This window comes from Callorhinus ursinus, unplaced genomic scaffold (assembly GCF_003265705.2).
Source record: "Callorhinus ursinus isolate GAN/ISIS: 27379988/994484 unplaced genomic scaffold, GSC_fseal_2.0 scaffold50, whole genome shotgun sequence".
In the NCBI taxonomy this organism is placed as follows: Eukaryota; Metazoa; Chordata; class Mammalia; order Carnivora; family Otariidae; genus Callorhinus; species Callorhinus ursinus.
In genome coordinates, this window is record NW_027397112.1 from 10,499,789 (window position 1) to 10,526,349 (window position 26,561).

A 26,561-nucleotide genomic window follows, 5' to 3' on the forward strand; every position below is an offset into this window, starting at 1 on the left:
TGCGTGCTGCCAAAGCCCAAGGGGCAGGAGGCGGCTGTGGGAGGGTGAGCGGCCGTGCCCGGGGGGCCGGTTTAGTGACCCTCCCTAGGAACCTCGGAAGCAGCAGGAGTCAAGGAGGGGCTGGAAGCTCAGTGGCAGTGCCTGCAGCCTGGGTGCCACACGAGGTCGCCGGGAAGGAGCCAAGGAGCTCAAGACACAGACCTTTGAGTTGAGGGACCCGGCTGACGGGCTTCCCTGGCAGAACGGTGGCAGGCTGCTTTTCAGAAGGTTCTGGAAGGTCAGTCTTTTTTGTATCCTCTCCCTCAGAAGGGCCCTGGGACTCTCGCTCCTCTCCAGGGGGCCCTGGGAGGGCAGCCCCTTCCAAATCCAGCTCTGAATGTCCCTGTTCCTTCTGCACGTTGGCTTTGATTTCCACGTGGAAGGTGAACTCGGGGGGCGTGTCCTGCCCTTCCACTGAGGGCCTTACGCTGGGCCCGTGGGGCTGTGAGGCCTGGATCTCTGTGGAGACGTTGGAGAGGAAATCGACAGGGAGGCGGATGGCACCTTCAGCTGGGAAACCAGGGAAGCCGGTGGTTCCTCTGGAAACTGTGGGGGGCGGTGGCCCGCCTCGCGGGGGGGCGCTCTGCAGACCTGGGGAGACCTGGGAGGGAGCGGAGTCCTGGGGCAAGGACTCGTCCACATCGCGGTCTTCGTCGACTTCCTTGCCCCCCCGCCGCTCTTTGCCACGGTCCCCCTTCAGAGGTGGCCAATCCTGGCGCAGGTCTCCCAAAAGCTGGTGCTCCAGCGGCTCCAAGCCATGGCGACTGCCCTCTGTGTCCTCAGGTTCTGTCCCCGCAGGCTGGCACGTGCCCTCCCTGGGGCTGTCAGCCTCGACGGGAGCCCACGGCGTGTAGGACCCATGGTGGCCTGTCAGACCCAGGGTGCCCGGGTCAGTGGCCTCACCTCGATGGTGCCCTGGCTCTCCGAGTAGGCTCTCCTGGACAGCCCTGACACTCCCAGGCTCCATCTGGAGACTACCAGGGGAGGTGGGCTTCGGAAAGGCCAGAACCCCCTTGGCCCCATCCCCTGGTTTTGGTCCCCACTCCTGGTGGGGCTCCTGAGGGCCTCCTGTTGGAGAAGGTGGTTCGCAGATGGGGTGACGCTGGGAATGGCAGGAGACCACCAGTGCAGCGGCCTCTGGCCGCTTCTCCCCCAGAGGCAGCACGGAGACCCCAGAAGCTTCTCTGCCGTATTCAGGCTGATCCTGAGAGTGAAGCCCGTTGACCGGGGGCCTCTCAGGTACCTCCCTCTGCTGGCCTGGAACTCTCAACTCCTCTGGGTTTGAAGAGGCAGCGGTGGCAAAAGGTTGGCAAGGACGCAATAATTGTTTAAGAGAGAGAACGCACTCTTGAAATAAGAAAAGGACATTTAAATAGCACCACAAGCCCAACGAACAAAGAAAAAGGAGCGTGTGCTCTGGGCTCATGCTTGTTGCCTTCCGTTGCTCAGAATGAAAGCTCTGTTGGTCTACCTAACACCAACTCACTGGGTGACGCTGGGTGGGCAGGCATCTCCCCTCTCTGGGCCTCAGTTTCCTCATCTGTAAAACGGGTGCTCAGACCTGTTGAACTCCAAGGCCCCATTCAGCGCCAGCATTATTCCTCTGCCTCTCACAGGCTCTGGGTGGGTTCAGAGCATGTCAGCACCTCCAGGGCTGCCAACCCCGCGCTGGGGCTGCCTTGTGCTGAATCTACTAGGCTACAGAAGCTTCTTCTTCTCTCCAGGGACACTGAGCTTCCTGAAGATTCTGGCCTCTAGATAGGACCTGGCTTGGGTGCAGTGAGGATACCATTTTCTCTCCCTCTCTCTGTTTCCCCTTTCTGCAAAATGAAACCAGCAGGTGCCCATAAACCAACCCCGCCTTACGATTTGGAAAATGCCTAAATTCATCACCACCAGGGCTCAAGTCTTTACTAACAGACCTGCCACAAGGTTCCTATAAACAGAAGCACGATTCAGATTTATCCGGGTCATGGATCACGGACGGGCCTTTTGCATAAGGCGAGGCAGACCACTGTGGCGGGAAAGGACTCTGCATGGCAAAGACATTGCCCGCCAACGAGACCACTATTTTCAGCCCGTCCCACAACTAGCAGTTGGTGGAGGGCACACTTCATTCTCTCTGGCTCGTTCGTGCAGCATTCATGTGAGCCCTCCTTAAAGCACCTGACCATGTATTAAGGATAGGAGAGTCACACTCTCTGGTACTCCTAACCAACACCCTTCGTTTTTTTTTTTTTAATTCCCAACCTTCACAGTTCGCATCTAGACCCTGCAGAACAACCCACACAACTCCACCCTAGGACCCCAAAGATTCAGGGTATTGGAGGAGCTGAGGGGAGGGAGGTGGGAAATGCACGTGTACACACAGTCGTGTGGCCATGGACATACCTCTCACGTGACCGCCCTCTCTCCCCATCCAGGCAGAGTCCGTGCAGACGCCGGCAGGCTCACTACCGAGAAGCCAGTCACAGCTCACCTCCACCCCCACACTTACACCAGGGCCTCGAGCTCACCATCTCCCTCATTTCATGTTCCTAGCATCAGTCACGGTGCCTGCCCCCCAGCGATGATCAATAAAGGAATCTTGCATGGATGAACTGGTATCAGGAAGATATGCTCGTTTCTACTTTCTGCAGGGTCTACGGGCACCTTACTGGGGCCGTCGGTCAGTCTCCGGGAAGAACAGCCCGAACAAGAGACAATCTGAGCAATTGCCTCAACGCCATGACGCCTCATCAACCAACCAGCTCGAAAGACCAGAGGCCGCGTGCGGTAGGTGCTAGTCTTTACACCTCCTTGACAGGCCAGGTCTCCCTGCCTTCTGGAAAAAGCTTTCCTCGCAGAGCTTCCTAGAAATTGCTCGTGGTCAGGATGTGACTGTATTGATATACCATAAGACCATAAATGACCCTCATGAAAAAAGAGACAAAGGTCCCAAACATAAATAGTAAACACACCTTAAAAAGTCATCAATATTTGATTGTACAGTGTGTGTGTGTTTGACTGAACCTAACATCATGCATATACTTCTGGAGGAAGGAGCCAGGCTGGGGGAATAGTCTACTCAGTTCCTAGAACACTATGAAGTGCTCCGTAAGTAGTAAACATGGCAATCATCTCGGGGTGAGAAGGTAGGGGGGGCAGTCCAAGGGAAGCGATATCTGGGCAACATGTGTGAAGACCTCTGGACTCGGGATAAACTAGTCCCCTCACATCGCCCTCAGGAGGCCTGGTGCTCGTGACACAGATGAAAGGTCTACCCCCCGTGTGAGCAGGACACGGGTAAGGCCTTCCCACACCTGACACTCGGTTCACCGCACGCCATCTTGAAACATCCTCATCTACCTTAGGGGAACTTCATGAACACAGGCTGCCAGAGGTTTGCCTTCCGCTGCAGAAACTGCAAGAAGATCTAGTAACGGGGCTTCTGTTACATGGCTTTTCCTAAATCTGAAAACAGATGATAGGCCTTTGGGAAATAAGATGTGTTTGTGGATCATGAGTGCGTCCGAGCCTCGCACAGGTTCACCAGAGGGAAGTGGCCTTGTCAGTGTGGACCAGCAATACCCATCAAGACATGAAGTGTTCATCTTGGGAGTGGAGGTAGAAACCTCCATGTTTTCACAGATTTGGTGCCCACTTCCCATGGCAAATGTTGATCTGGTGTTCATCTTTATATCTACAAGATTCTAGGCCACTGATGGCAAAAATGGAAAAATTCAGTGAGCACAGAAAAAAGTTCCCACAAAAGATGTTGGCCTGATCTTTTCATTACATGGAATATGTCACAGGGGCATGAAGACATAGCCTACAGTAAAAATGTGTAGGAAGGGGCGCCTGGGGGGCTCAGTTGGTTAAGTGTCTGTCTTCGGCTCAGGTCACGATCCCAGAGCCCTGGGATGGAGCCCCGCATCACGCTCCCTGCTCAGCAGGGGACCTGCTTCTCCCTCTCCCTCTGCCTGCCACTCCTCCTGCTTGTGCTCTGTCTGTCAAATAAATAAATAAAATCTTCAAAAAAAATTCGTAGGAAAAAATCCAAATCCACTTCCTTCTATGGAAATAAATGATCATTTCCAGAGGTTATAAAAGCCTCTAATTTTACCTAAGTCAAAAACCATGACCTAAAAGAAACAGGAGGTGTGGTTCTCGTTATGTAATGCACAGGCTGGGGTTCCCCCTTACATTGATTATCCCTTCTAATACTTTTTGAAGCTCTTTGTAAGCCTAAGAATGAAAACACACCTCTCCATGCCCTGTGAGTTGAGAACGTTAGCCGGCTATGGGGCACTGACGCCTCTCACATGTAGTTAAGCTTCAAAATACCCTCAGCGATACACTTCTTTGGGCCCAGAGTCCTCCTCAAGCCAGCTGGTCCCAGCGGCAGCACTAAATGTTGGACAAATCCCACATCACTTTCTAGAGAAAAGAACAGGGTCTTCCTAGCTCTTTGGCAATCTAGAAACCTACACGTGATACAGTAGACTCTCAAGTTCATTGATGGAGCGAGTGATAGAAAATGAACCTAGAGGTCTCCATTTATATCAGAGGTCTCCATTTCCTGAGATAAGGAATCTTTAGGATTTAGAAAATTAAGTTCTTTTTTTTAAAAGATGTTATTTATTTATTTGAGAGAGAGAGAGAATGAGAGAGAGAGAGCACGAGAGGGAAGAGGGTCAGAGGGGGGAGCAGACTCCCCGCCGAGCAGGGAGCCCGATGCGGGACTCGATCCCGGGACTCCAGGATCATGACCTGAGCCGAAGGCAGTCGCCTAACCAACTGAGCCACCCAGGCACCCTATAAAATTAAGTTCTTAAAACACTTGTGCTAAATGATTATAGAAAGCTGGTTTCCTTGAACACGGAAGTTTGGGTCCCTGAGAAGAGTATCACAATAAGGTCTGAAGGTTGCACAGGAGAAAGTTGAAAAGAATTTGCTTGGTGGGGATATGGCTGAGGCCCTGCTCCAGGGACAGGCCAGAGGGCAGCCTGCAGAGGAGATCACCTATCGTGCATCTCTGTGTTTCTGTTGGAACATTCTTTCTTCTTGACTCCCCCACTAAACACCTTAGGAATTAGGGGAGACAAAAGGGACCAGAGCTCTTTCTATATCCAATTAGCCCAACCGCAATGAGAGCCAACTCCGAGAAATCCCCTACCCCGTGAACTAGGGCCCAGGTACAAATTGTCTTTACAGTGTAGAGCCCCTCCGAGTGTTTCCATCTCCCTCCTCCGAACCCCCAAGTCACGGTCGGCAATTCTAGCCCACTGACCTTGAGTCACGTGTCCAGCAGCTTGGTCTTCCAGGTTGGGGGTGTCTCCAATGCCTGCTTCCTCAGCTGGTTTATGGTCAGCAAATGAAGAAGATATAAGCAAAGACAGTTACTGTTTGCCAGAAACAAAGCTCTTTGCATTTTCCAGTATTTTTCCAAGAATATTCAGGAAAGGCACATCTTACGAGTACCAAGGGGCTGCACCTCTGGCTCTCTGCAAATATTATTGCTGGGGATGTGGATGAAAGCAGGTTACCAAGTGAATCCCACCACACCCACATACCTTCCATGTGACCATGAACTTGTAGGAAAGACCTTCTCCACAGTGGGCCCAGGGTCCAGAGCACCCCACTCAACAGAGACACGCAGGATGGGTGAGGTCAGAGAGGCAGTTTGCTGCTCAGCCACTGACACTGGAACCATGTCTGAGCAGCAGGTGCTCTCCCGGCCCCAGCCAGGAATCTGGGGGCCCCAAGGGTACAAGGAAGCACTAGTTGTCTAGGGCTGTTGAGTCAGGCTGGGGTTCACAACCAGGCACCACCATTTACTTAACCTCTCTGAGCCTGTTTGCTCATCTAGACCCCCAGGTGATGATGCCGGCTTGTCTTGTACAACAGTAGTGACAGTTAATATGAGAATTTGTGTGACTGTGTTTAGCTAAGTGCCGGGAGTATGGGAGGTGCCCCAAAGCTGTTCGGTTTCTTGTCTCCAGACTACTGGGCAAACCCCTCTAACCACAAGCTAGGAGTAGGTGTCACCTGGTTAGAGGGAGGGCAGTGGTGCCAGTGACCAACTTCTAGGGCGTCTTGGTCTCCTGCTCAGGGAGCCACAGGTCACCCCAAATGAAGAAGACCACATCTTCAACAGCACCAAAATCAGTAAGCTTTACTGCAACGCCAATTTCTGCACCATGAAGAACCAGGACATTACTCCGGACAATGGATACAACTGTCCAGAAGAAAGAGTCTATAAAGCAAGTTGGCCACTCGTTGATGCACGTTTGCCTCATGACCCCGGAAGAACCATCCTGCCCCGATGGACAGTGACAGAGAAGCCACCACCCCGAAGAAATGCCTACAAGTTGCTGGCTGGGCCACCAATCTTTTCTCCCAGTCCTGCGATGTTTGAGATTTTACACCTACAAGAGAAATGCCAAGTGACCAGCATGGGCCCCCCATGGAGAGTGTGGATGAGGGAAAAGAAAGATTCTCGGGGTTGCAGGAGAGCTGCACGGTGGCCTTATAAACACCTAGCCCATGGGCTGTTCCAGAACAGCTGCAGTGAGGGTGGGAGGGGGCCGGCAGTGGGCTCCCCATCGGCCAGATCATAAACACGACCGCCCTCTGGGCCCCCACCAGCTGACACTGCGCCACCCGCGAGGTCCAATGGTGATGGGTCCGTGTCATCTGACAACAGCCAACCGTCCAAGAGAGGCAGCTCCAAGCACAGATTTGGTCTGAGTTTCTGACGAGGCTGTGGTAGAAAGGCTCGGAGTGACAGCAAGTCCAGCTGAGTGGCACAGAGTCCTGGAGACCGAGAACAGGAGGGGACACGTGGGGATGCCACCACTGCTAGAGCGCTGGGAAGTCACTGCACTCACGGGCCAGTGCAGGGTTGAATATCTTGGCCCTGGTGCGTTCAGAAATTGAAGGTTGCTAATAAGTCCAATGCCCCCTCCCCAGTTTCCAGCAAGGGGGGGGTGCTCAGAGAAGCCAAAGGGGACAGAGCAGGTGTATGACTGTGGCCGGGCCATCATGTTACTACGTGGCCTCTCTCTATCCCTGAAACTCCCAGAAGCAGGGGCTCCCACCCCAGCAAGGCAGGGATTCCTGCAGTGGGCTGGCCATACTGCACCCCCAAATGGACCTCAAAGGAGAAGTTTCATCGGCGCACCAAGATACAGCAACTGTGACACGCCAAAGCAAGGACTAAACTAGGGTACACATTGTCCAAGACGATAGCTGGAAAAAAGTCCCCCAGTTCTGAAACCTCCCTACCTCATTGAGGATGTAGAGGGTGGAGAGGGGGGCTTGGAGTGTGGAGGACAGCTACGTGGCCACCTCTCATCTCAGTCCCATTGCAAGGGTTTAAAGACACCACTCGGAGACACTCGGTGTGTGTCCCCTCTGGTTAGCGACATGGGTGAGACTGCTGTCAGAATCCCACCTGGGAAAACCAGGAGAGATGGGCTGGCCCTGCTTTGGGGGCAGAGTGAAGGGGTGTGGCTGCAACCCATGCGGTCAGTCTACACACCCCAAGTTTGCTTGGGTAAAGAATGCCCGTGTGTCTCCCACAGACCTGATATGGGCCCAGGGCAGCAGTCGTGTGGAGACGTCTTGGACAACAGCCGATAGGCCACCAACAGAAGCCAGGCAACCTCAGCACAAGTAGGGCTGGAGGTGGATCTTCAGATTCCAAGGGGCCGAGGGGAGTGAAGTGTCTGCTGGAAGCCAGTGCAGGGGGAGGGACCTGCGGGGTGATAACTGGGATCGAGGGGCTTGAAGAGCTCCAAACAGGTGCTCACGAGAGAAAGAGTCAACTTTAAACACGGCAGAGCGTGTGAAGCTGTCTCACAGTAGTGCCAATCCGGGGCGAATTTTCCTGCCTCTGGTCTCCCCTGCCTCCCCAGCTCCAGAGGGGAGGGCTGTAACCCCGAATGAGCTTGGGCTACTGCAACGAACCGGACGTGCTACCCAGCACTCGAAGACTGTGTTTTGCAACTGAGGAGACCTCAGTACATTTGGTTACCTAGAAGTGATGACGAAGTCAAGAACAGGTTACAGTTTTCACCCTGGGAGGGGAAGGGCTCCCCCACTGAGTAAGCTGTATTGGGACGGGGGAGACAAAAATCAGGTTATCCAACATCTCATCCCATGAGTCATTCCACAGCCTTCAAACGACCTTCACTGTCAGGATGAGGCCCCGCCTCTCTCCATTTCAAAAGACCAACTCACAAAGCAGGAACTACTTTGATGAGGGGGGTGGTGGTGGTGTGCTGCTGGACTTCTCTGTGGGTGTTCTCCACAGATGGAGCCCTGGAAAAAGGCTGCAGTTTCCCAAATGGCTGCCGTGAGCACCGTCTGTAGGAAGGAATGAAGATTCCTGTCTGGGGATGTTTCCCCCACTCTCCATTGCTGGTGAAATCTTGTCCAGAACTCTTCTGCCTGTCTTGCTGAGCACCCTCCAAATCACCACGCCAACAGCTGAACCCTTCCGTAAGCCCAAAGACGAGGACGAGGAGGAGATGAAAGCAGGCTCTCTGGGCTGAGTTCGCCACTTCCTAAGGGCATGGGTAGCTCTGAGGGCCCCTCGTGGCCCTGAGGTCACCACTATTTCTGGTCGGTGTCCTGACTGGGCTATTTCCATCATCTGTGTTGACAGGGCAGTCTGGTCATGCCTGTTCTATGCAAACATGTTTGAAGCAACGGTCCTAGAAATGGATGCTAGATCACATGGCTGAACTCCTTAGGGGCTGTCCCATTAAGATCCTCCAAAGGTGTGGGTTAGTCATCTGGACCTGCCACATGCTAGGGTGTCCCTGGGGGTAAACTACCCACTAGGAGGTGACTCTGTCACTGGGCAGAGTCCCAGCAGGAGAGGGGACTGAGCTTGGGCGTAAAGAAGGCACAATCTGCCGCCGGCCTGCTTCAGAGGACCCAGCAGAGAGCTCTGAGCTGAGATGCTAGCTGAGACGGGGAAAGAGAAGCTGAAAGGATTCCAGAAGGTCCTCTATCCTCCAAGAGGCTGGCAGGCAGCCACGGAAGCAACAGGGCATCAAGGCACCAAACTCGGAATGACCAAATATTCCCAGGACCCAGCGTCCACCCACATGGCTGCCTTGCTCGGGGAGAGCATCACCCCTATTCACACCCCACTCCTCTACGTAGGGCAGCCGGGCACCCGGCAAGGGTCTCTTCCACCCCGCCATGGGAGTGACCCTCACCTGTGGCTCCTTCTGGGATCTCCGTGTGGGGCTGAGCGGCCACCTGCTCGCCGGGGGCTCCCTCATCCACTAAGGGCGCTGTCACGTCTGAAAACCGAGAGTCGCCTTAGGGGGGCTAGGATGAGCCAGGCCAAGCCCCTCACCTTACTTCTAGTGTGGGAGCAGGCACGGGCGGGGAGGCAGGAGGGGACTTAGCGGCATGCAAAAAGCAACACCACAAAGCAGGGCCCAGAGCCATGCTCTTGCCTGATGTCTCTGCAGGAAGCACATTCCTATCCTGGGCTTGGTGGCACCGGCTCATGAGACGCCCAGGCCATCTGCTGGGGACAGCCCCCATGTCAACACTGCAGCAAAAGAAAACTGCTGGGTGTGGGCCCAGGTGCTTTTAAAGAAGAAATGTTGAAAATCAGATCATCTCTGTGAGGCTTTGAGCAAGACCTTTGTTCTCCGGGTCTCAGTTTCCTCATCTGCGAAATGAGAGTATCGCTGCCGGGTGACCGGCAAGTGCTCTCCCAACTCCAAGCCCCCTGTTCCCTGAGTCCATGACTGATGGTTGGAAGTACAGACTCCCCTGGGGGGCAATGAACAGGCTGGTCCTGTCCAGAACTGGGTGCTTGACAACAGGCCTACAGATGGTCCACCTTCAGAGCAGAGGCCAGAGGTAAAAACCCACCACCAGGAATGGCTGTCAGCCTCTCATCAGGGTGAACCCTTCCAAATCAGCAGTCCTCCCCGAGCACTGCCCTGGCACCCTCCCAGGCTGTTCCAGGCAGACATAAGTTGTCAGCTTTGAAAGCTTTCCAAGAGTCTGAGTCAGTTTAGTCAAATGGAACCCATTTTAATTATGGTCGTCTCGGGAGTAGGCTGAGCAGCCTGGCAAAGCCCACCCCCAGCAGGGTCCCCTTCCTCATGGGGCGAGAGTGGAAGCTCTTGGGGCTCACACATGTACAGGATCCAGAGTGCAGCAAGACTTGGCTGGAAGATTCTTCCAGAATAATGTTGATGGGAGCACTGAAAACCTTGATTTGGGAGGCTGCCATGAAGTCTGGCGTTAGGCTCTGAGGATCTTCACAGGGCAGTAGCAACTTGCAAAACTGTCCTAAAAAGATCAGCGGGAAATGTCTTGCATCACCAGCTCTAAGAAGAGCAAAGAGCACTAGGCCTGGGTATTCTCCTTACTAGGCTGAGCACCACAGGGGAAGGGCCACGCCCACTTTCTCCCCCATAGATGCACCCTTATGCCAAGCAACTGGCAGGCACTTGACAGTCGCTTTGTGAATTCATTCAAAAGTGGACACTTGTGGAGATGCTGGGCCAGGTTCTCATCCTGTGACAGCCTCCAAAGTCATGGGCAGGGCCAGGAGAAGTGCTGAGAAGCCTCCTGGGGGATGGATGGAAAGACGGAAGGGCAGATACCACAGACTGGTTACTCAAAAGCCATCCCCAGTGCCCCTCTCCCTTGATTTCTCTGACTAATGAGTCGGAAAGCAAAATGTTCCATGTTCCAGCCTCCCGCTTGCAGCCAGGGAGGCCATGAGACTCAGCTCTGGCCACTGAGACGTAAGTGGGAATCAGCTAGCTGGGGCTTGTTGGAAAACTCTTGCTTTCCTAATAAAAAGGAAACACATTTGGTTTCAGGGCCCTTTTGGCCACTTTCTTCTTGCTCTGAAAGCAGATGTCATGCTTGGAAGTGCCACAGCCATCTTGTCACCATGAAGCAACAACCCAACTATTCAGGATGGCAGCAGATAAAGACAGAAGAGCGCTGATGACCCTGGGGACCTGCTGCCCCCCAGACGTCTTATTATGTGAGACACAGAAACCTCTTCATACATATGCCGCAGCCAGTTGTGTTTTCCATGATCTGAAATCAAATGCAGTCTCAACAGACACAGATGGGAAGAGCAGGTAGTCAAAATCGGGACCAAGGAGCTCTTCAGGAAATACATGAGGAGCTTTATAATAACCTAGACACCAAAGGTCTAGAGAGGACAGGTTAGGAGATGTGCTGGAATGAACAGCCTGGCCAAGGTCCGGAGGCCCAGACCAAGCCTAGAGCCCAAGAAATGAAGGATACTAAACCAGACCAGTCCCAACATGTGAGCTTGGAGATGTGCACTGAGCCGGCCCCTTCCACAGCCCAAAGGCTGCTCTGGGGCCTGTGACTCCTAAGAGAAGAGCAAGGTGGGTGGGGGCTTCTGAGGGAGTGTGAGGAGGACAATCGACATGGAGCAGGGGCTCTGTGGAGCCGTGCTCAGGCCCCACGTTGCCACAGATCCTGACCTCTGCAAATGCGGCCGCCTCAAAGCCCACACACGGCAAAGGTGCCCAAGCTTGGCCCTGGCGAGCAAGGCATCAAAGCAGGGCTTGGCCTCTGGGGCCTGAGCCTGTCCTGCGAAGCCCTGAACAAGCATGTCTCTCAGCCAGAGGGAGAGGCGGCAGCCACCGCAGCCAGGAAGGGGGGCACGCAGGGCTGAAAGCATGGCTAAGCGCAGGCTGGAGGCGTGGAGCGGCTGTCTGAATGAAGCAATGACAGGAGGGCCCACCTTCAGCGGTCGGCGTGCTCTTAGCATCAGAGGTTTCAGAGCCCGGTTCCTCAGATCCATCATCAGCGGGCGTCTGCAGGGGAGATTCTGGAACATACACAATGAGCCCCTCAGAACGGCGGCCTCTCCCCACCCCTCCTTTCGGCTTCAGGAGGAAATGGGGAGCAGTGTCTTTCAGACCTGAAAATCCCCCAGCTGTGGAACCCAGATGGATGGGACGTGGCCACATGATAAATTCACCAAGGGGACCGATCCCACCCCCACCCCAACACAACTGCATCCCCACATCAGGGTCATCAGGCAAAGATGCTCATTCCCGGGCGAGAAGAGAAACTGCCTTTTAATCAGCTGGTGGCTTCAAAGGAGGCAAGGGCTCTTATATTGACAAAAGGGAGGCCGATACTACAAAGCCAAGCCATAAATAAGCCTGCTGCTGTGTCTTTCCTGACGGAGAGGTTCATAGGAGATCACTACCACTCGTCGATGACAAGTAGACGCCTGGAAAAACACTCAGATCCAACTCCTTCCTCTGAAAAGGAATGGGCTCAGGGCAGACACCGTGCCTTGTAACTGGACTTCTGGCTGTGTGTCTGGATTTGACTCAGCTCCTTTCATAGAAAGATCTCCCAAGTACTGACCGACAGAACTGGAGTCACACCTGAAATGTCAGCCATGGTTACCTACAAGACAACTGTCCTTTCAGAATCGGGAGCCAAGGAGGCTCTGGCGGGCTCCAGGAAAGCCACTCCACCTGGGGTGGGGGCAGCCTTGGAGACATTTTCAGGGCAGGGTCTGGGGGTGGGGGTGGGTTTGTGCATGAAGAAGAACCCCAAAATGAGAAAAGGCAAGTGGTGTTCAACTGCACTGGGAGATCAGACACCATTGCTAAAATGCCGGCACTGGGTACCCAGCCCTGGGGGCGACCATCTGGCCAAAAGAAGGGCTCATTCTAAACCAACTTCCAGCAGCCACACAGCAGCCTGAGCCCGGGGCTTGCAAAAACCTGCCAACTGCCTTAAGAAGGCTTTGGACACATGGTAAGGAAGCATCTGCAGACTGTCTGCTGGGTCTTGTCATTACTAATCAGCCTTGACTGTCCGAGTACAGAAGCATAAGGCACGAGAGTGCCCCAAGCACGCTTGTCCCGGAATAGCCCCTCCCCGGCTCGGTCCCGAGCCTGCCATCCTCACCACTTCCATTAACCTTGTTAAATTTCTTGGAGGGAGGGAAAGAAGGAGGAAGAAGCCTCTTCTGAATGTCTTATCTGGAAGGTCGAAGAAGTTATGCCACTAACACCTTTTAATTCCTTAGGGTGCGTTAATTCTATCAGTTAACCCCCTGTCCCCTCTCCCACCTGGCAGCTCTTGGCTGTATCGGAGCCTTGTCCAACTGGGAGCCTCCATGTAAATACTCTTCGTTCTAGTATTTTATACGTGGTTTCTTGTCATTATTCAAGATAGTCAGTCACTTATCTAAAACGTTGCTAGTAAAGAGACACCTTCTTGCCAAGTCATACCGCTCACTCCCCTTATAAAAATAACTCATTTTAAATCCTTAAGAAGCAAGAATAAATTTGATGAGAACTATGGAATCTCTTTATCACTTGCCTTCTTGGGAAGTATATTCTTTGGGTAAGCAAAATTTATACAAATATTTTCCTTTCATAGCAGTGACAAAAAGTTAGTAACTTAAATTTTGCATATATATATATATGTTTTAGCATAAATCTCCTGATCATGTTTTATGTTAAAGAACTGAGTGGTTTTAGGAAGCATACGTGAGACAATTGTGAGACACAAAAGAACTTGGTAAACTTGTTCTAACCTTACAAATTGAATTTCATTTCTCCTCCAAAAAGTAGGAATGGTAAAAACCACCTTTTCTCCTAGACATTTTTTTAATGAAATTTTTATTTGAGAGCAGTTTTAGATTTACAGAAAAATTGCAAAGATACTCTAGAGAATATACCCCACATCCAGCTTCCCCAATTATTAACACCCTACATTGTTACAGTACATTCTTTGCAACATTGTATATATTTTAAATTTAATATATAAGCCAGCCTGCTCTAAATAGAGCGTCACTGGCACAATGCACACGGGGCAGAATTCAGTACGTGGTGATTCCAAGTTGGATTCCACCCACGAGGGGTTCCCAGGGCACCTGGTTGAGGGACAAGGGACAAAACAGATGACAAGGAGCTGAGCAGCCCTTCTGATACGGCAGCACCACCTAGCAGCCCGTGACTCAGAGAGGGAATTCCCCTTGTCATCTGTCAACCAGGGAAAGTGACACCTGCCCTTAGCACTTACTGTGAGCACTGCCTGAGACACTGATGGCGAAGGCCTTTGCGATCCTAGAGTTCTACAAAAATGTCTGAATTACCATTTTAAGGAAGTTCCCTCATAAGCAGGGTGGCCACAGACTTCATTACCCAAATCAGGACACCTGAGTGTGCAAGCAGCGATGGCCATCAGGACATAGAACAGACTTGCCCGGGCATGTGTGGACTCAGGTCCTCAGAGGAAGGAGCTCTTAGGGCCCCAGTCAGGGGGTCAGGGAGTCAGGGAACGAGGCAAACTCTGGCCCCCACCCCAAGCTGCCTCAGCCAGTGAGGGCTGTGGGGAGAAAGCCGGGGTGCCACTAACCTTTGGAATCGAGTCCTGGGGGCCACCACCCTTCTCATTCTACACGCCTGGGGTCAGGGTGGAGAGAGAAAAGGGGAAGGGGCTGTAGAGGGAGGAGGTGGCGGGGAGACAGCAGGAGAAAGAACAAGGTGGGAAGAGAAAGAGGGAAGGAGGAAACAGAGAACGTAGAACGTGGGAGAGGAGGAGACAGTGCGGGACAAAGGGAGAAAGGGAGCGAACAGGACTGAAAGGAGAAAGCAGAGTTCTGCTCTGCCCTCCCTGGGAGCCACCCCTTAGCAGCTCTGGCTGGAGCCGGGCTGTGGTCAGAGACAGGTCAGAATGCACATTGTTTTGCCCCCCATTTGGAGCCTGACATTAGGAGGGCAGGTCTGGCCCCCTGGGACACTTGGCTGGCAGGGGTATTTCCCCCCACTCCCCTCCCCCAGCACCTGGGGCTGGGAGGCCCCGAGAAGGCCACAGGGCAGCCCCAGAGCTCCCCAGGATAGCGTACCCACTCTTCCTTCACCTCCTCCAGCCAGGAGCCCACTTGTCTGACCCCCGGGTTCCTCGGACTCCTACATTCTCTGCTTAAACAGAGAGACAGAAGTCACCTTTGGAACCAGGCCCCCGAGAAGTCCTGCAAGTGGGGATTATTGCTCCTCACGCTTCCCCAACCCAGGGGACCTGCTGGTGACCCCACCTCCTGCAGGGAACCCTCCCGGACAGATGAACCCAGAAGGGGACCCCTTCCACCTCGGAGCTCTGCCACTTCCAGCCACTCCTCCGTACCTCAGGCTGCAAAGTGTTTTTATTACTTTTAGCATTAACAGAGAACAAACAGCAGTCTGTTTGCTATTTGTCTCCTTAGAAATGGGTCTGGAGGGCAGGGACAGAATCCTTACACTAGGGCCGCTTGGAGCTGCAGGCAAGGGCGCAGAGGACGGCATCCGAAGCAGGAGAGAGGGCATAGTGGTCTCCAGGGGCCTCCCCAGACTCGTGGTCAGTGAAATGAAACACATGTGTTTGGTAGGGGAGAGGAGGGGGCCAAGACAATTTGGCCCAAAGACTGTATTATAGACTATTTCGAGGTTTTGAGGATGCAGTTTGTTAGTGTAGGTACAGCAGGAATCCCAGAGCTGACCGACTCTTGCTGAAACAGGGCCCAGACAGGCTCGTAAGGAGGACACACAAATAACGTCCAAAGCCGAGGATTCTGAATGTTAATGCATGCGGCTGGTTTAAAGATTAATCAATGTGGCTAAAGACTGAAGTGAGCACCCTGTATTCATCAGACTGACAAACCCCCTGCAATCTTTGTCACGCTGCCATCCACACATGTGTCAAACTCTCCTTTGGAGAGGTATTCTCAAAGAGCCTCACATTTTGAGTTCTCCTGGCCCTTTCAAATTAAGAGGCTTCACTCTGTTGACAATCCAACAGAAGTATTTAAAATTCCTTTTAAAATCTCCATGCGCACCCCTCCGGCCAGTCCTTCCCAGAGCAAGCGCTTGAGCCTGCTGTGTGTGTGGCCATGCACTCACCTTTCAGGCCATGGTCCGCGTCCCCTTCATGGTCTTGCAGTAGGGTGTAGCCCCCCTGAGAGGGGAGATCCTTCCTCTCCCCCATCCCGTACGCCCCAGCATGATCTTCCGTCACGGTGAACTCCGGGCGGGGCTCAGCCATCCTGGGTCAAGGCCCACCTGGGGAAGGGAGATGGGGAGGATGAGCAGGACATGCTGAGCGGAGGGACCTGCACGCTTGGGGGGTGGGGTCGGGGCAGGGAGAGAAGTGCCACCTCCCCAGGGGGTCGTAGAAGACGACTCTCCGCCTCCCCATCCCCCCCCATGGATGCCCAACCTCATCCCATGTGCGCTGTTTACCTGCATGGGCACTTTTTTTTAAAGATTTTATTCATTTGACAGAGAGAGACACAGCGAGAGAGGGAACACAAGCAGGGGGAATGGGGGAGGGAGAAGCAGGCTTCCCAGGCTTCCTGCCAAAGCAGGGAGCCCGATGCAGGGCTCGATCCCAGGGTCCTGGGATCATGACCTGAGCCGAAGGCAGACGCTTAATGACTTGAGCCACCCAAGCACCCCTGTATGGGCACTTTTAATTCACCTGTATCACATCCGGTCCTACTCAAAACCACCAGGTGGGCAGGTCCAGCGGGCCTGACGTGTTAAGCCCAGCACTCTTTCCACTTCATTAAAATATAAATGCCGCGGACTAGTAGCTTGATTTTTTTAAAAATTTTTTAATGGAAAGGGTAAGACCAAATAGGAGAGGGAAGACATCAGCAGGCAAGGAAAACGACGCACAGAGAAGTAACCATGATCTTTCCATCACAAGGCAACAGCGAAGCAAAACTGACTCTTGACCCAAATGTCCTGAATCCCCCGAGGTCTGAATGGAATGGCCCCTACTGGAGGTCAGGGCTGGGCCTCCACTCACCTCAGGGGCCCCCACCAGGCCCCTCAGGTATGCACTCCAAGGTTGGGGCTCAGAAATCCCGAACAGCTGAAGAGTAACATGCATACCTCCCCCTGGAGCCCCAGCCGGACGCGCTGCTCCAGCTCCATAGAACCCACCAGAAATGGTCATTTGCTCATACTCTGTCCTCATCTTTATTGAGAATATTTAGTTCATGATTTTAAAAGTAACTCCTAACTTTGAATTTCTGCACATCTGAGAATGCCATTTTGCTCTGGTCCATTCATGCCACTTTGGGTTATTCTATTATTTTCATTTTTTATCTCTGCAGTTTGAGTCCTCTTTTACTTTGTTATCTTCCTTTTAAAGATTTTATTTTTAAGCAATCTCTACCCCCAATGCGGGGCTCAAACTCACGACCCCAAGATCAAGAGTCACATTCTCTACTGACTGAGCCAGCCAGGTGCCCCAACACCTTCCTTTTAAATTACTCATCTCATATTATTTATTTTCTACTTTATATTTATTTTTACTCTTATCTCTGAAACTCTCCTGTTTTGTTTGTTTCTACTTCCTCTCTTTACCCTTCTGTAATTTTTGGTCTTGATTTTTATTTCTAACCCTTTAAAAATCTCAGCACTGTCTTGATTTATTTTACATGTATTCACTTGATTTATTACATAGTTACATAAGTATACATAATAAATACACACATGTAAATGTAAGTATATGTAAGTAAGTATATATAATAAACACGTGTTGACTTATTTTACATGTATTTATTTATATCTTTATAGTGTTTTGTTACTTTTACTTTTACTTTTTGCCCCAGATTCATGTCAGCGTTCCATTTAATTAATATTTTAACTTGAGATAATTTTAGACTTACAGACTTACAGATAATTTTAGACTTAGTAAAAGTAGCCCAGAGGATCATTTTATTATTTCTAACCTTTTGAAATCCCTTTCAAATATATTTGCCTATGTTATCCTTCTATCTTTCTGACTTTTTACATTGAGCTTTTTTTCTTTTAATCTTTCCTTCTTATAATTGCAACTTTTATAATTTTTCATAATTTTAATCTAAATTTAGTCTTTATTTTCATTTTTAAAATGTGTGCTGCCGGGCGCCTGGGTGGCTCAGTTGGTTGAGCGACTGCCTTCGGCTCAGGTCATGATCCTGGAGTCCCGGGATCGAGTCCCGCATCGGGCTCCCTGCTCAGCGGGGAGTCTGCTTCTCCCTCTGACCCTCTTCCTTCTCTCGTGCTCTCTATCTCTCATTCTCTCTCTCTCAAATAAATAAATAAAATCTTTAAAAAAATAAATAAAATGTGTACTGCCATTTCCCCTTCTTTAATTGCCTTCATTTATGTTCTTTCTTTTATTCTAATTGTTTGCCTTCTTTGCTTTAAATCTCTACTTTTCCTTTATAATTCGTTAATAGTTAGCCTCTTAGGTTTCTGTTTCCATTTCATGGAGTGTTTTCAGCTGCACCCAGGAGTGGCGGCGAGGGTGGGTTGCCAAGGGGAAAGCTGATAATACAAACTGGACAGGACAGAGGACTTTCTCCTTCCCCCTTCCACTGCATCTAGTGCTCTTGTTTCCAAGATCAATTAATGACGTCTCCCAAGGGCAAGGCGTGGAGGGCACCCCTGATGTCATGCATTCTCTAAATGCATTACGAGTTACAGAATGCTCTAAAATCCACATCTCACCTCTGACAGATGTTGGGCAAGTCCCATAAAGGGTGGGCTACAAGGCGGGAGGGTCCACCTGGGGCAGACCCTTCCGTGATGCTTTCCTGACTGACACTGGTGGTGGGACAGACAGGCTTCTGGCACCATGTCTAAACCAACTGGCCACTGGCAGAATCATGTCCAGCTTCGTTCCTCTCCCTTCTAGGGCAGGACATGCTGGGGTGGGTGTCTGAGCTCTCTTCTCTGTCCACAAAGTAGGGTAAGAAGCTAGTGAGAGCCACATGGCCTAGGAGGGTTTTAAGAAGGAGCTCAGCGGGGGCACCTGGCTGGCTCAGTCAGTGGAGCGTGTGACTCTTGATCTCGGGGTTGTGAGTTTGAACCCCACGTTGGATGTAAACATTACTTAAAAATAAAATCTTAAAAAAAAAAAAAAGAATGAGCTCAGCAGGACCTCTGCTGTGTGGGTAGCCTGGCCCCACTTAGGTATTTACTGCCTATAGAGAAGGGGCCTCTTTTCATTCTGACTGAGGACCCTGTCCCTCAGGGAGCTCTTGGCAAAGGCATCCAAGATTGAGGTTCTTCAAATTTTTGACATCTCCCCAACGATGAGCAGGACTTTATTTTGGGCAGATCAGAGTCCGCATTCATCCTTCAAGGCTTAGGACTTGGTGGTGATATTCTCTACCCTTAGATATGCTAATGGTCTGTTGCCCTTAGCAAATCTCAAAATGTCAGAACCCCTCTTCTAAGAGGGACCCGTTCCATTATCTGAGAGAACGATTGCTCCCCACCCAGCTCTAGGAAGTAGCATCTTCCTTGCTGGTGGAGCCTCTCAGGGCGTCCCTGGTCACCGACCAATGGCTCGTCCCCGAGACTGGTCCATGAGTCACTTCATCTGGCTGAGTCACCAGATGCCCCACCCTGGAGCGGTGGGATCACCCCAGAAGCTCAAGGCCTCGCAAGCTGGCTGGAGACACCACACCTGGCCCAGATGAGCCAGGCTAGCCAACTCAGGTTACCCTGTGCAAGCTGCAGCTCAAGATTCAGTGAATGCTAAGTTTAATGAGCTCTCTGTGGTTTTGTTCTTTAGATTTGATCAATTCCTTTCAATGAATGACCAAGTTTCCCCTCCTGGAACATGGTGGATGGAGGTGTACAAGTAAAAATCTCATTTACTGGTTTCCTCTTTTATAAAATGCCCGTTTATATCCTTTGCACCTCTGTTCAGATCTCAGTGCTCATTGTAATGACTTGAGTGAGCTCCTTATACATCAATAACGTCAACCCTTTATCACATTTGTGGCAGATAGTTTCTCCAGTCAGTCACCTTTATTTTGGTTCCTGACGGCTTCTGACCAGCAAGGCTTTTTTTTAAAGATTTATTTATTTATTTGAGGGGGAAGGGGCAAAGGGAGAGGGAGAGAATCCTCAAGCCGACTTCTCACTGAGTGTAGAGCCTGACTCGGGGCTTGATCCCAGGACCCTGAGATCATGACCTGAGTCGAAACCAAGAGTCAGCTGCTGAACAGACTGAGCCGCCCAAGTGCCCCTGGCCAGCAAGTTTTATTTTTTATTTTTTTATTGTTATGTTAATCACCATATATTACATCATTAGTTTTTGATGCAGTGTTCCATGATTCATTGTTGGTTCATAACACCCAGTGCTCCATGCAGAACGTGCCCTCCTCAATACCCATCACCAGGCTAACCCATCCCCCCACCCCCCTACCCTCTAGAACCCTCAGTTTGTTTTTCAGAGTCCATCATCTCTCATGGTTCGTCTCCCCCTCTGACATACTCCCCTTTTCTTCCTCTCCTGTTATCTTCTTCTTTTCCTTTTTTCTTAAAATATGTTGCGTTATTTGTTTCAGAAGTACAGATCTGTGATTCAACAGTCTTGCACAATTCACAGCGCTCACCGTAGCACATACCCTCCCCAATGTCTATCACCCAGCCATCCCATCCCTCCCACCCCCAACCACTCCAGTAACACTCAGTTTGTTTCCTGAGATTAAGAATTCCTCATATCAGTGAGGTCATGTGATACATGTCTTTCTCTGATTGACTTATTTCACTCAGCATAACACCCTCCAGTTCCATCCACGTCGTTGCAAATGGCAAGATCTCATTCCGTTTGATGGCTGCATAATATTCCATTGTGTATATATACCACATCTTCTTTATCCATTCATCTGTCGATGGGCATCTTGGCTCTTTCCACAGTTTGGCTATTGTGGACATTGCTGCTATAAACATTGGGGTACATGTACCCCTTCGGGTCCCTACATTTGTATCTTTGGGGTAAATACCCAGTAGTGCAATTGCTGGATCGAACGGTAGCTCTAATTTCAACTGTTTGAGGAACCTCCATACTGTTTTCCAGAGGGGTTGCACCAGCTTGCATTCCCACCAACAGTGTAGGAGGGTTCCCCTTTCTCCACATCCCCGCCAACATCTGTCGTTCCCTGACTTGTTAATTTTAGCCATTCTGACGGGTGTGAGGTGGTATCTCATTGAAGTTTTGATTTGGATTTCCCTGATGCCGAGTGATGTTGAGCACTTTTTCATGTGCCTGTTCTGGCCAGCAAGTTTTAATAGTTGTATAGTCACATCTATTTTCCTTTGTGATTTATTCTATTGCTATGGCACATAAAGATCACTGATATTTTCTTTTTTTAAAAGACTTTTACTTTTTAAAGATTTTATTTACTCATTTGCAAGAGAGAGAACACGCGAGGGGAAATGGCAGAGGGAAAAGGAGAAGCAGGCTCCCCGCTGAACAGGGAGCCTGATGTGGGGCTCGATCCCAGGACCCTGGGATCACGACCTGAGCCGAAGGCAGATGCTTAACCAACTGAGCCACCCAGGCGCCCCTCATCAATAGTTTCTGCTACGTTTTCCGTGATCTAATTCTTTACATTTGACTTATTAATTCATCTGGAATTTATTTAGGTGTATGACATGAGGTGAGAATCTAAACAGTTCCTCCCAAACATAATAGTTAAACCAATGGCCCAGCCCTAGTCATAGAATCCGTCCTCTCGCCCAAGCAAATGAACCAGCTACTCTGCCCCATTTATCTGCCCATATTGGTGCTAAAGTTGCCCCCCACCCACACCCCCGAGTGAAACTTTGGATCTCAAGTCTTATTCTTTAGGTGGCCATGGACACTCTCATTTTCTTTTTCAAAACTATTGACCTTCTGGGGCGCCTGGATGGCTCAGTCAGTTAAGCGTCTGCTTTCGGCTCAGGTCATGATCCCGGGGTCCTGGGATGGAGTCCCGCATCGGACTCCTTGCTTGGTGGGGAGCCTGCTTCTCCCTCTCCCTCTGCTGCTCCCCCTGCTTGTGTGCTCTCTCAGATAAATAAATAAAATCTTAAAAAAAAAACTGTTTGACCTTCTTGCATGTTTTCTCTTGCAGATGTCCTTTAGAATATTTTTTCTCAAATTCTCAAAATTCCATTGGGATTTTGGCTGGAATTGTGTCATGTGCCAAGATGATAAAAATTGCTCTCTTCAGAATATTTAGTGTTCCTCTACATCAAAAACTAATGATGTAATATATGGTGATTAACATAACAATAAAAATGTAAAAAAACTAATGATATACTGTATGGTGATTAACATAATAAAATTTTTTTAAAAAGTAAAAAGAAAAAAAAGAATATTTAGTGTTCCTATTGCAAGAGCACAGTGTGTCTTCCCATTCATTCTGGTTCCTAAATCTCTCCGGGTGGAGGTGGGGAATGTAGGCCTGCACTTTCCTGGTGGGGAGATCACTCTTGATGTCTTGCCATCTTCTGTGCTGCCTTTGTGAGTGGGACCCTCACCCTCATCGTGCTGATGATTTATGAAGGGATCCGGGTTTCTGCAGTGGAGGTGATCAGGCTGCAGTTCCAATGCTGGGACTGGCCCAGAAGTGACAGGTTCCCCTTGAGGTCTCCGGGGAATAAACGCAGGAAACATTTTCTAGGCCTCTCTCTATCAGACAGATGTGATTCCTTAGCAGAAAATCTCTCACTCAAATGAGCTTGTGAAAAGAAGTTGGCAGAGGTCAGGAGGCTTTTGCAGAAGAATGCAGGGGTGGGAGGGGGCATTCTCTTTTCTCTACTCCTGAGGTCAGTTTCCCCCCATCCAGTGGTTGGTTGCTCATATTTTAAAATCACTGGTTTTCGAGAAAGCAGTTCTTCCAAAGGAGCCTGGGAGGTGTGAGACACCAGGGCCCCGCATGCGCTATAGGGCTCGCCACATTCTGCTCATGGTTAAGTCACGAAGTCCCAAGGCCCACCCTCCACTTATGCCCTGAAAAAGCGGGGCTCCCCGATTAAAGTTCTCGTCTTCCGACAAATGGCAGAGCCACACATCCCAGCCCTAAGACTCTCAGCCAAAGACAGCAGACTGGAAAACACAAAAATAAGCACAGACCCGAGGTGGGTACACAGCCCAGACTAGACTCGGTCACCATCCCACGGATCCCTGTAATCTAAGAGGGACGTACAGACGGGAAAATAAACACACAGGGAGTTGTTTTCCGAAGGCTGCCCTCTGCTTTCTTATTCTTGTAAATCAACCAATTTCTCCTCTCTCTCTCTCTCTCTCATTTCCTACCTCCTGTTTTCCCCAGGCAGTGACTTAAAGGCAGTGGGGGGTAGGAGGTAAGCAAGAAATTTTAGGAGAGGCATAAAAGTTGAGTTAAACCTGTAAACTAAAAAGGGCCATTTTTTAGGCACCCTTGGGAAAGTTCCTAACTAGAGAAGACAAGAGCCAGAGCGTCCTGGGGTCTGTCCCTGTCGTTCTGGAGCTGAGCCAGCTTCGGCCTGAGAGGGAAGGTGCCTTGTCCTGCGAGGTCACATCCCCAGCCCCACGCCACCTTGCTGATGGACAGAGTCAGAGTAGGGCAGAGAAGGGGTCAAGTGTCCACAGGGTGAGAGGGACAGACAGACAAAGAAGACATGCAGGTGAAGACAGGATAAGGGAAAGGCAAGGGGGTGAAGGCACAGGGAGGGATGAATCCCTGAATCAAATCATGACTGCTACCCCCAGTCTTTTATTATTATTATTATTATTATTATTATTATTTTATTATGGAGGAAAAAGTCACACAATGGAAGATTAACCATTTTATAGTGAACAATTCAGTGGCATTTAGTACATGCAAAACGTGGGCAACCACCAACTCTAACTAGCTCCAAAACATTGTCATCACCCCAAAAAGAAACCCTGTGCCCATGAAACGGTTTCTCCTCATCTCTCCTACCCCCAACTCCCCGCCGGCCACCCGTCTACTTTCTGTCTCCGCGGATTATGTATTTCAGGTAACTGAAATCATTGACTATGCGGCCTTTTTTGTGACTGGTTTCTCTCACTTAGCATAATGCTGTCAGGACTCAGGGCTTCATTTCTTAGTAAGATTCCACTGTATGGACACATGCCATTTTATTTATCCATTTACCCTTTGATGGACACTCATGGTCTTTTAATAAATGACAAGTCTGGAAACAAGGTAAAATAGAAATTTTTATTGTGACTTTTATCTGATAACGGTGAAACTGGGGTGGAGGGAGAAGAAAGGTGTGGGTGGGAAGGGGGATGATGGAAGGAGGAGACCGGCAGGGGGCCCCAGACAGCCTTCAACTTCCTCCTCACTTTGCCAAGGCTGGGCCCCCATGGGGCATAGGGATGTGTAGGTGATGTGTAGGTGAGGCCATGCCCTGGCTCCCTTCTGCTCGCAAAGAATGGGACCTTCCGAGGCTGCAAGGAACCAACTTTCTGCCTGGCAGAGATCACGTCTTCTGTGGAGCTTACCTGAAGAGGCACCTCTGTTTTCTGATCATCCAGGGCTGCCCTTGGAGGTGTCCAGAGGTGGGTGAGGGAACTCCAGGCACCTAGTCCAGCTGAGAAGTGACTTCTGGAAGGTCACCAGGGGACCCTGCTCACTATTTGGAGCGCATTTGCCATTTCCCTGGACACTTCCCCATGACAGAACATCTAGGCTCACTACAAACCTGTGAGGTTGGCAGGACACAAATCCCAGACAGGTAAAGGCCCCCAGAGGTTAAATGACTTGCTGAAGACCATGGAGGCAGTCTGGAACCTGACTCAGATTCAGATAGGACTCCCTTGGCCCTGCTGTCCTCTGAGACACGGATTCCTGGCAGTTCAGTTGTCTCTGTGTCCTCCCCACCCAGGCCTTTCCCCCTGCACGGTTCTCCAGGGGGTCTGTAGGTTTCTTCTGACCTAGGGTGGTCTTTACCTGGTGTAGATGAAGACCAAATGGCCTTGGGCACCTACTGCTTCTTTCCTGTTCTTCCTAATTGTCTTACCCACAGCACTGCAGTTTGGTAATGAGTAATTCAGGTTCTAGAGAGCTCCTTGGGTAAGCCAGGGCAACACTGGACACCCTTTTGGCAGCTTTGGAATATTAATAGCATCTGCTTATGTGAGCCCTGTCTATAGCCAGTCACAGGGACTTCAGAGAGAGGGAGAGAGTCTCTCTGTAATACAACAGCCTCATGAGAGGAATCATTGTTCCTGCTTTCTAGATAAGGAAACAGGCTAGGAGAGGTTCCATAACCTGTTGAGGGTCGCACAGCTAGGAAGGGGCAGAGCCGGGTCTGAACTCGGATCTTTTGATGCTCAGACCCATCTCTAGGCTACTACGTCCCAACGGACTGTTTAAAAAGCACAGCCCTTTTCTCCCGCCCAGCACTGGGCGACATGACGGGCTGTCCGGGCTGGAGGGAGAGCCGAGGGCAGCCGGCGCCCTCGGACGGAGTTTCGCGGGTCTGAACCGCACGTCCCTCCGCGAACCCACCTCGAAGGCGGGGCTGTTCCGAACCGAGGGGTAGCCTCGCTAGGGGGCAGCAGACGCGCAGCCGGCGGCGGCGGGCTTCTGCCCCAGCAGCGACCGCAGGCCCGGGGGCGCCCACCGTGACTCAGCGCAAAGCCGAATCGCCGTCCCGTGGCTCTGTCCAGACAGAGGACATTCGCCCTCAGAACCCCTCCGCTGAAAAATCCCACACTGCAAATAGAGAGTAGTGCCGATGCCCAGGTTCACCAATCTGCCGAAAACACTGAACTGCACCCTTTAAAGGGTGAATTTCATGGTACAGGACGTATCTTAATAAAGCTGTTATTAAAAAAACAAACACCCTAAATGGACCTCTCTCAGAAAGCTGAAGATCCAGTAGAGATAAATCTAGAATCCCAAAATACCCTTACAATGAATTTTGTTCCCCAAAGTTATTTTTGGCTACTGCATCCCATTTTTCCTTTGCTCTGGTCCCTCTTTTGCACCATCGGGAATGCGTCAATGCACTCGGGTGGAAAACAGAATTCCTCTCAACGACAGGAGCCATGTTTCAAGTGTCTCCAGGTATTGACTCATTTAACTCATACACCTGACTCCATTATTACGCCTCCTTCTACAGAGGGGAAACTGAGGCAGGGGAAGGTTGAGTAAGTTGCCTCAGGTTTCACAACAGGCATGTCATGGAGTCGGGGTTCAAAGCCCAGGCAGCCTGGCACCAGAATCTGACCTAAAATGTTATCAGCACACTGATAATCGTGATTGAATCAAGCAGTGATGGAGATGCCCACTTAGGAACACCAGGACCCTAAAGCTTTTTACCTCGAAAATGTCCTCGTCATATTTACACTCTATTCTTTAATCTTACGGTCCAACTGTTTTACTTTAAGATACAGACATTAGTGAAAGGGCACACATACAGGTCTCCTGGGCTGAGGTGGAGTCGGGGCCCCAGGTCATTAGGAAATCCCTCTACTCAGGAAGCTGGGAGCCAACTGTACCCAGAGGAAGAGAAAGAGCCTCAAGGGTTTAAATCAACACACCCTTGAGGCTGACTCCTGGCAACTCCGATGCTTCAGACACCCTTCACTAACAGCCGGTCCCAACTGTGCGTGTCTAAGGAGCTGCCTCTCCGTCTGTGCTGCCCCCCTTCTCCCCTGCCCCCCACAGGTGGTACCCAGCATGGAGACAGGCACAG

At 50.8% G+C, this 26,561-nt stretch overlaps 1 protein-coding gene across 17 annotated transcripts in view; it reads right to left on the minus strand.

Annotated features, from left to right (window-relative positions):
* MAPT (microtubule associated protein tau) overlaps window positions 1–26,561 on the minus strand; it is a 97,846-nt gene that overhangs the window by 28,803 nt on the left and 42,482 nt on the right. For 4 of the 17 annotated variants that reach the window (XM_073883117.1, XM_073883120.1, XM_073883122.1 and 1 more), the window contains exons 2-6: window positions 15,969–16,127; window positions 11,801–11,887; window positions 9,255–9,341; window positions 5,312–5,377; window positions 202–498 (exon numbers count right to left, since the gene is read on the minus strand). In XM_073883117.1, coding sequence (XP_073739218.1) covers window positions 202–498; window positions 5,312–5,377; window positions 9,255–9,341; window positions 11,801–11,887; window positions 15,969–16,110 — 679 coding nt within the window. In that variant the 5' untranslated portion in view covers window positions 16,111–16,127. The remainder of the gene's footprint in view (window positions 1–201; window positions 499–5,311; window positions 5,378–9,254; window positions 9,342–11,800; window positions 11,888–15,968; window positions 16,128–26,561) is intronic. The other 13 variants (XM_073883124.1, XM_073883133.1, XM_073883127.1 and 10 more) reach the window with 5 other exon arrangements.